The following is a 14061-nucleotide window of genomic DNA, read 5'->3' as shown; positions in this document are numbered from 1 at the left end:
CACTGCTGGATGTTAACCATGATTCAGTACAGTATTCAGTGCTATAGAGTCAGCCTGGCCTTGGCTGATAGAGGAAACAGGTTGAGTGCAGCCATATCACCAGTATACCAAGAGAGGCATCACGTCCCATCATAGATGTTTTGTTGAATGAGACCTACCACACCTCCAGGAGGTGGAGCAGTACTTTTCCAGATCCTCCTTACATCCTGTTTCAGAGCTGACAGCCTGTTAGCAGTCGACTCCCTTTGGAGGCAGCGTGTGACTTTCCCTCACCAACAATATTTCTTACGCTGTTAAAGTCACATTCACTAACAGCGACTCCGCTGTCTCTGTGACAGAGTGAGAGAAGGTACATGAGAAGAGTGCATGAGAAGAGTTGGTGTGTGTGTGTGACAGTGTGTGACAGTGTTTAAGAGTGTAAACTCAGCAGAGCTGTCCCGGTCTATTTCCTCAGCCTCTCTTTTCACCCCATAATAATCAATAGCGGGCCCTGGGCTCAGTTTGGCACAGCAACAATAGATAGATCATCATTACATTACAGATGAGGGCTGTCGCCAGCCTGCGGGGACTGTGGAGTCACACACACACACACACACACACACACACACACACACACGTACGCACTCTCTCATCTAAACACACACACACACACACACACTTGTGATACCAGTCTTGACCTCAAAGAACTCATGAAAGCAGGGCAATGATTGCACAGCTTCCCTCCTTTTTCAAGTCTCTTTTTCTCCTTTGTCTTACATTCTGTCTCCTCTATCTCTGTCGCTGTCTTATTCCTTTATCCCGCTTCTCTTACCTCCTCAATCCACTCTCCCTCACCCTATCTTCATTTCTCCCATCTCACTCTATTCACTCCTATCTTCTGTCTTTATCTGCCTGTCTTCTCCTCTCCTCTCCACCCCCCCCCACCCCCCCCCACCCCCATTCAAAGCAGACAGGCTATTTGTATCTTACATGAACATCTTGCTTTTTGCAGTGAGGCTGAACTGCACTGCATCAGCGTGAACGTGTGTAGTAGCGTAGGTAATACAATCCGGTAATAAATAGGCCTACAATCCGGCCCAATAGGTGTTGCTGTTTCTGTTGTCAGGCTGCCTGGTTCAGTATTATTAATATTTCAACTCTGCTCCACCTCCACATGCTGTATGAATTATGTAATGGACAGGAGCAGGGCACGAGAACAGCCACTTCCACTCAGCTTAATCTCACAGCATCTCCGTCTGTTTGAGGGGTTCTCACTGTTTACCATGTGTGTGTGTGTGTCTGATGGGGGAGTGAAATCGAAGAGAGAGAGAGAGAGTGTTGATGAGGTGTGTGTGTGTGTGTGTGTGTGGGTGAGAGAGAAAGGAGTGTGCCCTCTCCTTTATCTTCCTACTTTTCACAGATTCTGCTCTGTTCATTGATCATCATTATTGATGGTAGTGAAAGTAACTCCTTTTCTCCTTGGAACAAACCTTAACATCCATATTGATTGATTCTGTGTAGGACATAAACCCCACCACCACCACACACACACATATGCACACACACACACACACACACACACACACACACACACACACACAAACATATAAGACTCATCTGTGACAGAAAATACTAGTGTACAATTGTCGTCTGTAGGTTTTTATTTAAGAGTTGTACTATCTTTTACGAAAATACATTCTGTGTTAAGACATACAGTAGGAGACATAGGAGGGTTACAGTATTTTCTATATATATGCATTAGGTTCCAACCTGAGACCTTAAAGGGGAATAGCACCTAATTTAAGAATAAATAGAGGCCATTAGTCTCTTGCAGTCCAATCAATGTGAACATAAGCAAGTCTCCAAAAGTAAGAGAACAGGAATAATAGTGATAACTTCAAGATGTAAAATCTGCAGTTGCCCTGTACAGAATGAATTGGAAAAACATGGCAGAAAAACATGGCTTCTCTGGAGATGATGGTGCATTTTGTGTTTCAGAACTGATAAAACAACTATAGAATAAAGCAATCATGGGCCTAAGGAATTCCCCTTTAAGACTTGCATTAGCACCTTAATCTAAGGCCTGGCACAAAGCGCCTCAGAGGTGGACTGCTGATCTGGGATCACTCTGGCCTCTCCACCTCTAATGAATGAGACGGTCAAGGGAACCTGGCAGGAGGTCCCAGATCAGCGCAGAGAAGATTGAAAACTGCAGACCCCGGTATTATAGCCCTGCTTGATATTACAGTTCCAGTCTTTTGGTGTGCAAATAACTTTGATCCAAATGCCATCCACCACAGCAAAACCTTCATACATCGCTGCTACTGCTTGACCAGACTAGCACTTGACTTTGGCTATTACTTTCAGATTATATTGTGCACATCATGTATTATAACTATTTTATAATTATTCATTAGATTTCTATTAAATCTAGTAATCCACCAGATTTCTAAGACAGAGGGCTCTCCATCATACTGAACAGGCTTTTCAGACACTGATTCAGCTAAAACCCTGGACTCCTTTTCCAGTGGAGTTCCCCCAAGGATTAAGATCAATTTGCATTCAATACACCAGGCCCAATGACTCATTTTGTCATTTTGTCACATACTCTCATCAATAAATATATTAGATTTGTTAAGATAATTGATTGGTCTGCTTCAAAAAATAAATAACTCTGTCAATTTTTTAAATAGTGGAAAGTATTGAAAATGTAGCCACTTTGATTTACGGCTAAGAATAATTTGACATTATTAACAAGCAACAAAAAAAAACAAAAAACCGTTAATTAGGTCCCAGTGGATCCTGTTGATCTTGACAACAGGATTTATGTTTGATCACAAGAATCATTCTATATTCTCTTTAATTACTATCATGTGGACTCATTTCCCAGACATGGATTAACCCTACAGGAGTAATGGAGTGTAGTTTAACCAATGGATCTCTAGTAGATGTTACTTCTAGCACTGGACTAATATGTCAAGACCAGGCCCAAAGTACACACAGTCTTCTGAGTAGCTATAGACGATACACTATGGCTCTGCTACATTCATAGGTGGTAACAGTGTACATTGCTCTCACACAAGACATATGTGTTAAAATAACAGATGGTTGAGTTCACAGGTTGTCAGTAATATCTTGTAACCCTTGACTGTAGAGCCTAATGATAGCCGATCATTTAGAGAGTCAAATAAAACAGAGGTAGTAAAAAGACCGAGACAAATACCACAGTCCAGCTGAGTCTCCATAAACAAAGACCAGGGATTTGGATGCTACCCTGTAATAAAAACAACTTGTAATCATACATCTTCTAATCATCACACAGTTGTCTCAGTGAATGCCCTGTAGAGCTTGCTACTCTATAACATGAGCCAGAAGACCAACCATAAGCATAAAGTAAGGACATTATTTAGATACTGTACATTAAAACATCCAGGTGCCGCCATCAAACAAGTCCCACTCTTTTACATGCTTGCTGTGCTGTCACTCCAGCTCTAACAGGAATGAGAAAATTCCAACAACACTGCAGTACTAAGGCAGGATAGATGCACAGTGGTGGGAGTTCTACAATGGCAACATCTCTAACATCCTCTAACATCTCTTCAACGATACATGACTTGGATATATGGCCATTTTAAATAAGGGAATGGTACAAATATAAGTCAAGATCTTAGCCAGCAGACCACACTGCCCCAGACGAGGGCTGAGATTCAAGCAAATACGCAGCAAAAGTCAATCCGTCACCCACATATTTCTAAACACATTTTGAAGACACCCGTCATCTCATGTGTGGACTTTCAAATTCATTAAAGTCGTTTGTGAAAGCCATGTTGTAATAGCACTGGAGAGTGGCAGTAAAAGAGTTGCTGATCAAACGCTATGATGAGTGTCTCCAAATATTGCTTTCATTTTGCAAAGATGCACATGTACGTTCATTGCGTATTGACATTACAATACATGCACGTTGCCTTTGCTCTGCTCTCTACTTACTAGTCACTCTTACCTGGAAAGCATCTTAGTCTTACAGGTGGGTGATTTGAGGGGTGAGAAGGGGGGACATTATTGAATTCATTCCCTTGCTAACTATAGATTTTAGCCACAAAGTAAAGAGAAAATAAGCATTTACCCGTCCACCCCAGTTTGAACAACTCACCATCAGCCCTAATTTTTATCCTAGACTTTACCATGAAGCTGTAAATCACCTTTCTTTGATTGACTTGACCACTGAATTAATAGCTTTGGTTGAATCCCATCCCATTTATTTCCCCAGCGGATCTTAGATGAAGACCGGAAGCTGCTAGATCTTGGCTATGAGGTGGCTGACGAGCCTCTGGAGGTCCTGGGTTCGGCGGCGGGTGGTCTCCAGCACCTCTTCGTGGTTTGCCTTCTCCACGCTGGCATAATCTGTCACCACCTTGTTGGTGATAAGGGACAGGCCCAAGACACGCATGCCACAGTGACGAGCCACGACCACCTCCGGGACTGTACTCATACCTAGACAGAGGGAAGAGAGACGCACAGACACACACACACACATACAAAATGACTCAAAGTGGTAAGTCGCTGTTAAAACCCTTTCATTTTTCATCACTAATACAGATGGTTTTATTTATTTATTTATTTTTTTGGCATTCCTGCTTTATTGGACAGACACAGTAGAGAGAGACAGGAAAGACGGGGCAGAGAAAGGGGATGACATGCAGCAAAGGGCACAGACCAGATTCTGCTGTGATCTGGATTTAGCCTTAATGGTACGTGCTCTACCGGTCGAGCCCTGATACAGTTGCTTTTAAACTAGGTCGACACATGTAAACGTCATAACTCATTTATAGGGTAAGCTCACACTCTGATTATGGGAAACCTGGTTAAGATGCCTGATTACTCCCAGATTAACAAGACTAAGAGTCTAACAGCCCCGCGACACTGAATTTTGTGGATGCAGGGAATCGAAGTCAGGTCTCCCGATTGAGAGTCTGCAGTCTAACTCCCTGTGGCACACTTTCACCCACGTGACCATAAAGTGGTGAACAGAACGACCGACCGACCGACCGACAAAGCGATCCATAGAGCCCCTGCAGTCGCGGGGCTAAAAAGGTTACTGTGGCATGGAGACATCTTACTCTTTTCACTTCTGGTTTTCACTGTCTGTGCAAACTCAGACTCGCGTAGCATTATTGGTACATTTTGATGTCAACAAAACATGGCGGTGAGCAGTATTTACTATTACTGTTACATCATGTCTTTCCCCCACCTAGTGCGCAATGTGAGAATGCTGCTGCTGATGAACCTCACTGGACTCTACCAAGAGGGCTGAATTGGGAGGGAGGTTGGAATGGGTTTGCTTTATGTAGTTTCCTTTCTTTTGTGAGCAGTTGAGTTCTCTGCTGCCTGTGAATTAATTGTTGAATTTCAGTGAAGTAATCTTGATATTAGGACAGTACATGTGAAATGACCATGTGGCTATTAATTGATACTCCCCAGCAGCTAAAGTTAATGGAACAGTCCAGAGAGGGGTAAGGGGAACCCTAACTTCTAATCTTGGTTTGTCCATTTTGTTCCTGGTTGTTTGATTTTTTTCTTTTTGCTGTATGGAACTGTTGTCTGTTCACCTGAAGACTACAGTAAATCAAAGCGCTTTGAAATCTGAACATTGCTTAATCCTGTTTATTTCTATACTTCACCACCTCTTGGAAAGCGGGTGTCATCCTAGATAGTGGGATTTACCCTCCATTCCTACACCCCTGTATCAGAATTGCTCATTAAAGGTAGGTTAGAGCTGGCAGCTGCATCTTTTTATACTCGTTTGCTGGCAGACTGGCATCTGTTCTCTCTGTTCTATCCACACCACAGGTGGACAGGAATATTTTACTATTTGATTTATTTATGGCAACAGGGATACTCAGATGCAGGGTATCAAAGGTGCATGTGAACCGCTTCACCTGAATAAGACCTTAACTGTATGGCATGCAAACGTGGCCAGTATGCTGTGCACGTGATTTGTCTACATAAAGTATGACTGCTGTATTGTTGAAGCTGCCCCATACTAACCCACAGCGTCAGCTCCCAGAAGCTGCAGCAGTCTGCACTCTGCAATGGTCTCGAATGTTGGTCCAGCCAGCATGCAGTAAACCCCTTGCTGTAGGAAGGTGCCGCAGCCCTGCTCCTCTGCTGTGTGCTTGGCCAGGGCAATCAGATCACGGTCGTATGCATCCGACATGCAAGGGAAACGCACTCCAAACCTGCGGAGACATACAGTGAAGGAACGGTACAAAATAGTCTATAAGATACAGGTGTGGCAACGGTTCAAGCCCCACTTTCCACATGCTTGCTGCATGTATACTGACATGGGGCTGGCATCAGGTAAAAGTATTCCTGTTTTCTGTCCATGAGGTCCACTGATAAAGAGCAAAACACTGACATAATGCTATTTGATGAGGCTAAAATAATCTCTAATGACAAGCACTCAAAGTTGAGTGTTTGTACTTGGACAGCAACAGTGGTATTGGTGCAACTAAAGTCTGTGCACAAAAGGAATTATCTGGAAAATACTGTAGCACTGTTCCCGGAAAGGCGGTAGTAAACACGGTAGTATCTTTGAAAAGGTTTATATGTAAAGATCCTGTTGATCTTGTTGGAATTCAGTTGATGCTCTTAAACTGTATTTTATATGACTACTAAAAGCAGTCTTATAAAAGATAATGCAAAATTCCTGTGCGCTCTACCTCTCATCATTGTGCCCACACAGCGGGTTCTGCCCGGCGAAGCCTGGCATGTTGATGTGGTCTTTAATGAGCATGATGTCACCAACGTTGAAGCTGCCATTGACCCCTCCAGCTGCGTTCGTCACGATCAGAGTTTCCACGCCCAGCAGGAAGAACACTCGCACCGGGTATGTCACCTGGAGAAAGAAACATGTCATGCTTGAGAGACAGACACCATCATCTTTTTTTGAAGTTATTATACAGTTAAGAGTGACAAGATATGGGTCACCTGTGGTCACTGGAGGGAGGAATGCATCACACTTGGAGAGGAATCAACTTGTAATGCAAAGTTGGTATTGGTTTTTATTCTATAGCTTGTTCCTCGTATATTCATAAGGAACATTAATACAAATAAACAAGTACAAAAGACAAAAAGAAAACCCACATAAACAAGAACCAAAACAGCACAGACTAAACAAAAGCACAGCATCGTATCTGCAGCGTTCATAAGTAAAATTCAAAAGTCCGTCAGCACAGCATGAGTCCTTGAAGGAGTCGCCAAGTGACCCTATCCACAGATCAAACCTGGAAACAAAAGAAAAGTCCCTGTGGCACAACCAAAACAAAAACAAAAACAAGAGCCCACTCCTTGTGTATTCATCATTTCTGAAAATAAATTCTCAAACTTTATCATTAGTCCTTTATGAATCGACAGTGCAAAAACTGCCTGGCTAACTTCGCTCACTTCCTGTCATTGAAGTGTATTCTTTTTGTTGAATGCCATGTCTATTTTAACGATCCCCTAAACAAGCCTGGAAGGTTTAGACACTGGTCATTAAAATGATCTAACCATCAAGCCTTAGAGCTGCTACAGGTTCTCATTTTCTCACTTTTAGGATTATGCTAATCTCCAATGATTACTTAACATACTGCATGCTTGGTATGCGCACCTGACACAGAGATGAGTTTAGTGCCAATCCTCTCATCACATAGCCTACTGTGCAAGAGACGAAAGCGATAGAAACCATCTGAATTTTACTGAGTTTCATTATACCAAGGAGAGCAAAATTATGACATGAGACAAAGTTCATGAGCCAGGTTCAAACCCTCAGTGTCATAAACACATAGCGTGCACTTTAACACTCGGATCTACCACAACTCCCCAGAAAAGCTTAATTCATTCATTCATCATTTTGTAACACACATCACTTTGTCTGGTGGAAGTGTATCTCATTTGGCTTGAATGGAGCTGGATCTTTTTGAGTTGAATTGAGTTCAGTATACCTTAAATTAACCATAGCAATGATTTAATTTGATGTAGTTAACTGAGGATGATACAACCAAAGGTGTTTAATATGTCACCTGGAGAGCTGGATTTTATTGATTCAGATGGGTTATATGGACTATTTTATGTGGTCACAGCTCATCACAGCTGGTAATAAAATAATATAAATAATAAAATAATAAAAATAAAACAGTATCTAGTATCTACAAAGGGCCAAAGGCCAGACCTGTGCTGACAATGAGATACACTGTGTGGTTTTCTTATTAAAGACGATCCCTGTGACTCTCCAGCTCATCACACATTGTAAAATTTTAGCCAAAGCTGTGAGTTATGCCACAGCCTGTGACGCACCAGGGGTCAAAAGCCGACTAAAGACAATTTGTCGTTACAACCTGATATGAACTTGTTATAAAATTGTAGAATCATGAGGATGGAGTAAAATCTAACCAAGGAAAAGTGTCCCTGAGAACAGTTTTCCTCAAAGGGGCCCTACTGTGTAAATTAAAAATTTCCTATATAGCCTACACAGTATGATATCAAGGATTAAGGAATACAGATAAATTTGAGCCTGTGTTACATTTTCAGAAAGAAAAACATCAATTTTTACAGGCAGTTTGACATTATCTATTATTATGTAACTAGAGCTAATGTATTATTGGACGTTTAAACTCAGGGCCGGGGCACAAAATGGATCATGTGTCTATGTGTAGCAACCCTCCGTGACGAGAATAACAAATGTGTTTTTGTACACCTGAGTCCATGTGTTAGAGATTACATTTCTCATTTGGACCTGAAGCTGAAAAACTACGGAGGAGTTGTGAAACTACAAGGAGACTGCGAATGCTTTCCCCAATGTGATTGACAAATCCAATCTCAAACTCCCAGTTTTTGTTCTATTATCCTGCCTAGTCTGTCTTTAACTCCAACAAGATGTCAAAATACATCAGCACGGTGGTTTGTGACAGAAATCCACTTTAAAAAGCAGCTCACAACAAGGCAGCTTAGAGCACTAACTGAAACCTCTTAAGAGAAATAAATGATATATTCTACATGTTACTATATGTGTGAAACTCAGTAATTCATTTGAAATCCAATTTACAATTTAAGGCATCTGTTCTCGCATTCTTTTCCAGAGTTACTTGCAATACATGGAACAACTGAAAAAGTCGAGATCTCTGCATTACCCAATTTCCGCACAGGGATCATTAAACTTTGTTCTAATCTAATGTAATCCCAATATAGCAAGTAGCACAGTAAAGAAGAAGTCTAAGAGACAAATAATGCAATGGTAAGATCCAGCAAAGGATAGAGGATTGTTTTCACTTTTCTAAGTTAATGTGGCAGGTTGCTTCCTGCTCACCATTAGCCAGGATAAAGCGATCTGCCAGTGGCCAAGACCACAAAAAAGGTTAGACAGGGAGACCATGTTGTACATAAGGGGTTACTGGTTTGAATCCTAATAGCAACAGTATTGCCTGATACTGACAGTGTGCTGACAGTAATTTCCATGTACACATATGAACTAACCTCATCTGAGGGTATGAGTAATGATAAGTAAGATTAATGGAAGTACTGTGATAATGTAAAATGTAATGTCATCACTCATCAGGACTAAACTAGCTCACCGTGTGTATGTTGTAGCCTTCGTAGAAGTGGAAGCGTCCCTGCATGCAGACACACTGACGACCCCGCAGACTCCCGAATACCAGCTGACCCTCATGGCCTGGCACTGCCCAGCAGACATATGAGCAGCTGTTAGTACACACACATACTTATAATAAGTTTTATCTAACTCTCACTCTTAACCCCTCTCAAACACACAAACACACACACACACACACACACACACAGCCTACCTGTGCTGGTGGGGAAGCGTGGGATGTCCTTATAAGGGAAGACAGTCTTGTTGTCCAGCAGGTCACCCAGACCGCCCAGACCTGAACCGCAGATGATGGCCACTTTAGGACGCTGCTCTGTGTGGGACAGCAGCCAGTCTGTCGTCTCCCTGTAGTCGTCGTAACTGTAGCTGAAGACAACAGAAAATAATAGTGATTTGTCTCAATTAATACCAAATCATGTCTCTGATATTGATAAATCAATGGCATTTCATGGCATAAAAAATCATTATCACCATCATCATTATCATTCAAAACATAATTATCATCATGGAGTCATCATGAATACTATTCAACATCATTTTCATATTTAAAATTAGGATTCAAAGAAAAATAGAATAAAACAGAAAAATATCATATAAACAAGATTTTTTGTTTTGTTTTGTTTTGTTTAAATGTCTAGGTAATTAGTAGAAAACTACACTTGAAAGAATTGAAAAGGCGCTTTGGTTCAGTTACGATTTCTACCATGTATCAGCACTGTTTCATGTACAAGGCCTTGAGACTAAGACAGCTTGAGTGTTTAATACAACTTCTACTGGAATATTCAGGTATATGATGCCTTTGCCAGGTTGGCAAATCAATTTTCTGAGGCTCATCTGATAACATTATCAGATATTCTACAGCAGCCATGTTAAATGTAAGTAAAAAAAAAAAAAGGATTAGCTTTGATGGAGTTCAAGCAAATGAAAATGAACACAGTGTAAAAAATAATAATAAAAAATGATAAATTGTGCACCAGAGCTATGAGTTCTATATTCATTTTTACTCCACCATTTTAAGTGTACCAGACAAATTACTATTGAGGAATGTTGATTTGGTTGGGAATGCCTAGAGGTACTATTATACAAAGTCTGTAAGAGTCAGTCTGTAATTCTGGTTATAAATGTGGTTGTAAAGCTATAATTCTGTGAATGCTCCTTCTATCCCTTGAGCTGTGTTAATAAAACACGATAACGCTTCAGTCTGCAGCAGGGGTGAGCCTGATGGTTTTGAGCCCATGTCAGAAATAACTATCAGAATAGCCTTAGGTTCTCAGTCTTTCCACATTTCCCCCTTTTTCCTTATTCAATTCCAGCTCAAAAACAGACTGCTAACTTACTCTGCATGTGATTGTCTTGTGAAGTGGTTAGGTTTGTCCGCACCAGGACTAAAGTGAAAGCAAAACTTTCTGTAAAGACAACTGTGAACCCAGGCTTTGTATGGATGTCAGAACCAACCTGTCAATTACAGGAGTTGCCCTTCACATAACATAGCCATACATAATTCTGCAGGTGTGGCAGCTTCACACACTCACACAAACAATGCACACACTCATGCAGATATGCAAGTGACTGCTCTAACTAGTTCTGTCGGTGTGTGAGCTTCAAGGGATTGGTACAAGCAGAAGGTGGGGAATGAATGTTTGCAGGTCAGGTTGAACCTGATTGCCTAACAACATTTTTTAATGAGTGATCCATAAACCCTATAATGCCAAACTGGAAGGAAGATGGAGGAGGAACCAAAAAAATGTTTTTGCTTACATTCCCATTACATTTCCATTTCACAAGCAGTTTGACAGAGTATAAAAATAACTTTTTAGTCAACAGGCCACAGTGGCAAGTGGACTACGCATTTTCAAAGCCAATTCAGTTCTTTGCTGCCAATGTAGTTTTTCAAATAGAATAGACTGATTGAAGATAAATTGGAAGGCCAAACTGAGTACAGCAAAACAGACGACAACCGGCAATATACTATGAAAGATGTGCACCATGTTCTCTGTGTTAGCCTCTCTATGACACCGACCAGACTAATAACAATACAGTGTTTGTTGTTAAAGTCATGAATGTTTTACATGCCTCCCACTGCTGTGCTGAATACAGTAGCCTACCATTACTAGACTGGCCAGATAATTTAACTGCTGAGGGTGTTTAAACAAGAAATATATGTTCACAATGAATATGACATCATATGTCTTGTCCTCTGTCACGTTTTGTTGATATTTCTGAAAAACAAGTGCATGACCGTTAAAATCCACAGCACTTCTCTTAAACCAACTGGCTAACTTCTCCTAACATCAGCTGGTCGCCTAGTGTGTTGTAAACATATACCTTCCTGTGCTGTTTTAGAGTGTTTTGTATTTGTAATGCAGAAAATTGCACACAAATTCTTTCACAACTGGTTAAATGCAAAACGCTATCGTTTTGTCTTTTTGACGTCCAAGTTTGTAACGCTATACCTGTCCTGTTAGCATTTTCTTAAACTGAAACCACTATTAAATCACGTTAAACAACAGAAACAGAAAGAAATGTCAGTGGCAGCGCTGGTATTGAATGTTTCACTGAAACTCACAAAAAGTGACGGCAGACGGAGTGACAGAAGGTGGGCTTCCCCCCTTCCCCTCACTTCCGGGTTTGAGCTCAGCTGCGCGCGGAGCTGTCCGTGGTGCTGCCGGCCGGCCTCGAGCTGGAATCAGCACTTTCCATTCAGCCGCCGGGCTCCCGCTCCCCGGACAGGCTCGGGGCGGAACGGCACGGCCCGCAGCCTCACTGACCGCTTTTGGCAGACACAACACAGCACTTCTCTCAACTACAAATGAGTCTGCCCGCTGCCCCGGTCCAGCTATGACAGTTTCCTACGCTCCACCGCTCTCGTCAACCCGGGGAAACAGGACTGGCTCTTTAAGTGGTGCCACATTCTCGCAGGCTAGCACGATGAGTCACGAGAGGAATTCGAATTAGGCCTATTTATGTAAAAAAGCTGCATTTTGTCTATAAAAAAATTATATATAACCTACGAACCTATAGATAAACACCTGTTACATACGAGATTACGTCAGTGTGAGCATGGTTTCATTTATTCTCTGGCCTGATCAGATTATGAGTGTAGCCTAAGCAGGGAAGCCCCCATACTGAAAATAAACCGTTAAACAACTGCAGCCTTGGCCTCTCCTAAAACGATTTTCAAATAGTCTAGTCTGTATCAAGACGTGTGTTATGCACCAATTCCACCTGCCTTATTTCAACATCATTGGATATCACTGAATGTAATTACTGCGTAGCCTTGACAACCATGAAGCAGCCAGGAGGGGCTCTTGTCCCTCCACGCAACATACAGCCTTATCTGTCTTACCTGCACCGATTAGAGGAGGACGACGCCGCTTCCATATCTGATGATGAGCGGGGACGAATCTACTGATGAGACGGTGGTAATTTGCTGTTTGACGCCGTGGCTCCCGTGGTGAGTTTACGGTAGCTTAGTTGAGCGGCTGATGGGGTTTCCGAGGCGGCGGACGGCTGACAGTGACAGGGACAGTCGGAGGAGGTCACGTTGCGTGGTGACGTCACGGGGGTGGAGGACGAAGAGGCGGGGCCTGCGGACGCTGCCGGTCCCTTTGAAGAGGACTAAATCCAATTTTCTAGCAGACTGGGCAGCTCACTGATCCGTACTCTGAAAAAGACAGGGCTGGGAACAGTGGGAAGACAAGAATGAGAGAGAGAGAGAGAGAGAGAAAGAGAGAAAGAGAGAGAGAGAGAGAAAGAAAGGTGAGAAAAAGACACAAAATCCTGCTTAATGAAAAGACAAACTAGAGCCCAACATGACCTAATGCTCAGTGAGCTTGGTCAAACTCGTTAAAACCAACAGCCAGGGGTCTAGAGTGGAGAGTATGTGCCTAAACTCAGTTTTACAAACACTTCACATGCTGCCAGCTTACACACACGCACAATGAGAGAGAGAGAGGGGGGGGGGGGGGGGGGGGGGGACCCTGCTCAATGAAAAGAAAAACTGTAGGCTAGTCAGTGACATTTGTTAAACTCTTTAAAACTAATAGCCAGTGATAATAGTGCAGGGTGTCAAACTGAGTTTAATACATTTTCATTTGTGAAATAAAATGTACGTACCTTTTTAAAAAGCTGATACAAATCTTCATTACATTTATTCATAATATACATCTTAGACTGTAGTAATGGTGTAAGTCACATGAGGCCTAGCTGTATGAGTGTATGTGAGAGAGTAGAGTGTGTGTGTGTGTGTGTGTGTGTGTGTATGTGGGGGTGGGGTGGGGTGGGGGGGGTGGGGGTGATACACTAACAAAGAGAGAAATTATTATCCAGAAATAGCAATGATTCAAAGACTGCACTCTATAAGCACAACAGGTGGTTAACAGTACCAACAACTGATTCTCCAGGAGCCTCCACACTGTTGGTGTCCAGGTGCTCCAACA

General features: G+C 42.2%; 1 protein-coding gene across 2 annotated transcripts; it reads right to left on the bottom strand.

Moving 5' to 3' along the window:
* Positions 1–1633: 1633 nt before the first annotated feature.
* Positions 1634–13106, bottom strand: pnp6 (purine nucleoside phosphorylase 6). Of its 2 annotated transcripts, none has more exons than XM_071524084.1 (6): positions 12969–13106; positions 9819–9988; positions 9588–9691; positions 6699–6874; positions 6025–6215; positions 1634–4470 (listed from the first exon to the last, which is right to left on the bottom strand). In XM_071524084.1, exons 1-6 carry the CDS (start codon positions 13001–13003, stop codon positions 4274–4276), a joined length of 873 nt encoding a protein of 290 aa, XP_071380185.1. In that variant the 5' UTR covers positions 13004–13106; the 3' UTR covers positions 1634–4273. The 2 variants fall into 2 exon arrangements, with proteins under 2 accessions (XP_071380185.1, XP_071380193.1); XM_071524092.1 differs by having other exon boundaries at positions 9819–9982; positions 12969–13003.
* Between the last annotated feature and the right edge of the window lie 955 nt (positions 13107–14061).

The sequence above is a fragment of the Centroberyx affinis genome, unplaced genomic scaffold, assembly GCF_046629955.1.
Source record: "Centroberyx affinis isolate AG114_WGS23_722 - 3 ecotype Tasmania unplaced genomic scaffold, CSIRO-AGI_Caff_v1 ptg000103l_1, whole genome shotgun sequence".
Taxonomy (NCBI): domain Eukaryota; kingdom Metazoa; phylum Chordata; class Actinopteri; order Beryciformes; family Berycidae; genus Centroberyx; species Centroberyx affinis.
This window is presented reverse-complemented; position numbering and strand designations above follow the sequence as displayed.

Bases quoted from the DNA above. Each gene is read 5' to 3' on its own strand.
- pnp6 (XM_071524084.1), bottom strand. From the start codon at position 13,003: ATGGAAGCGGCGTCGTCCTCCTCTAATCGGTGCAG. The intron at 6,216-6,698 runs GTAGAGCGCACA...ATGTCTCCGCAG, and splicing joins TGTGGGCACAATGATGAGAG to GTTTGGAGTGCGTTTCCCTT. The intron at 4,471-6,024 runs GTTAGTATGGGG...CCCTCTGTCTAG, and splicing joins TCTGGGAGCTGACGCTGTGG to GTATGAGTACAGTCCCGGAG.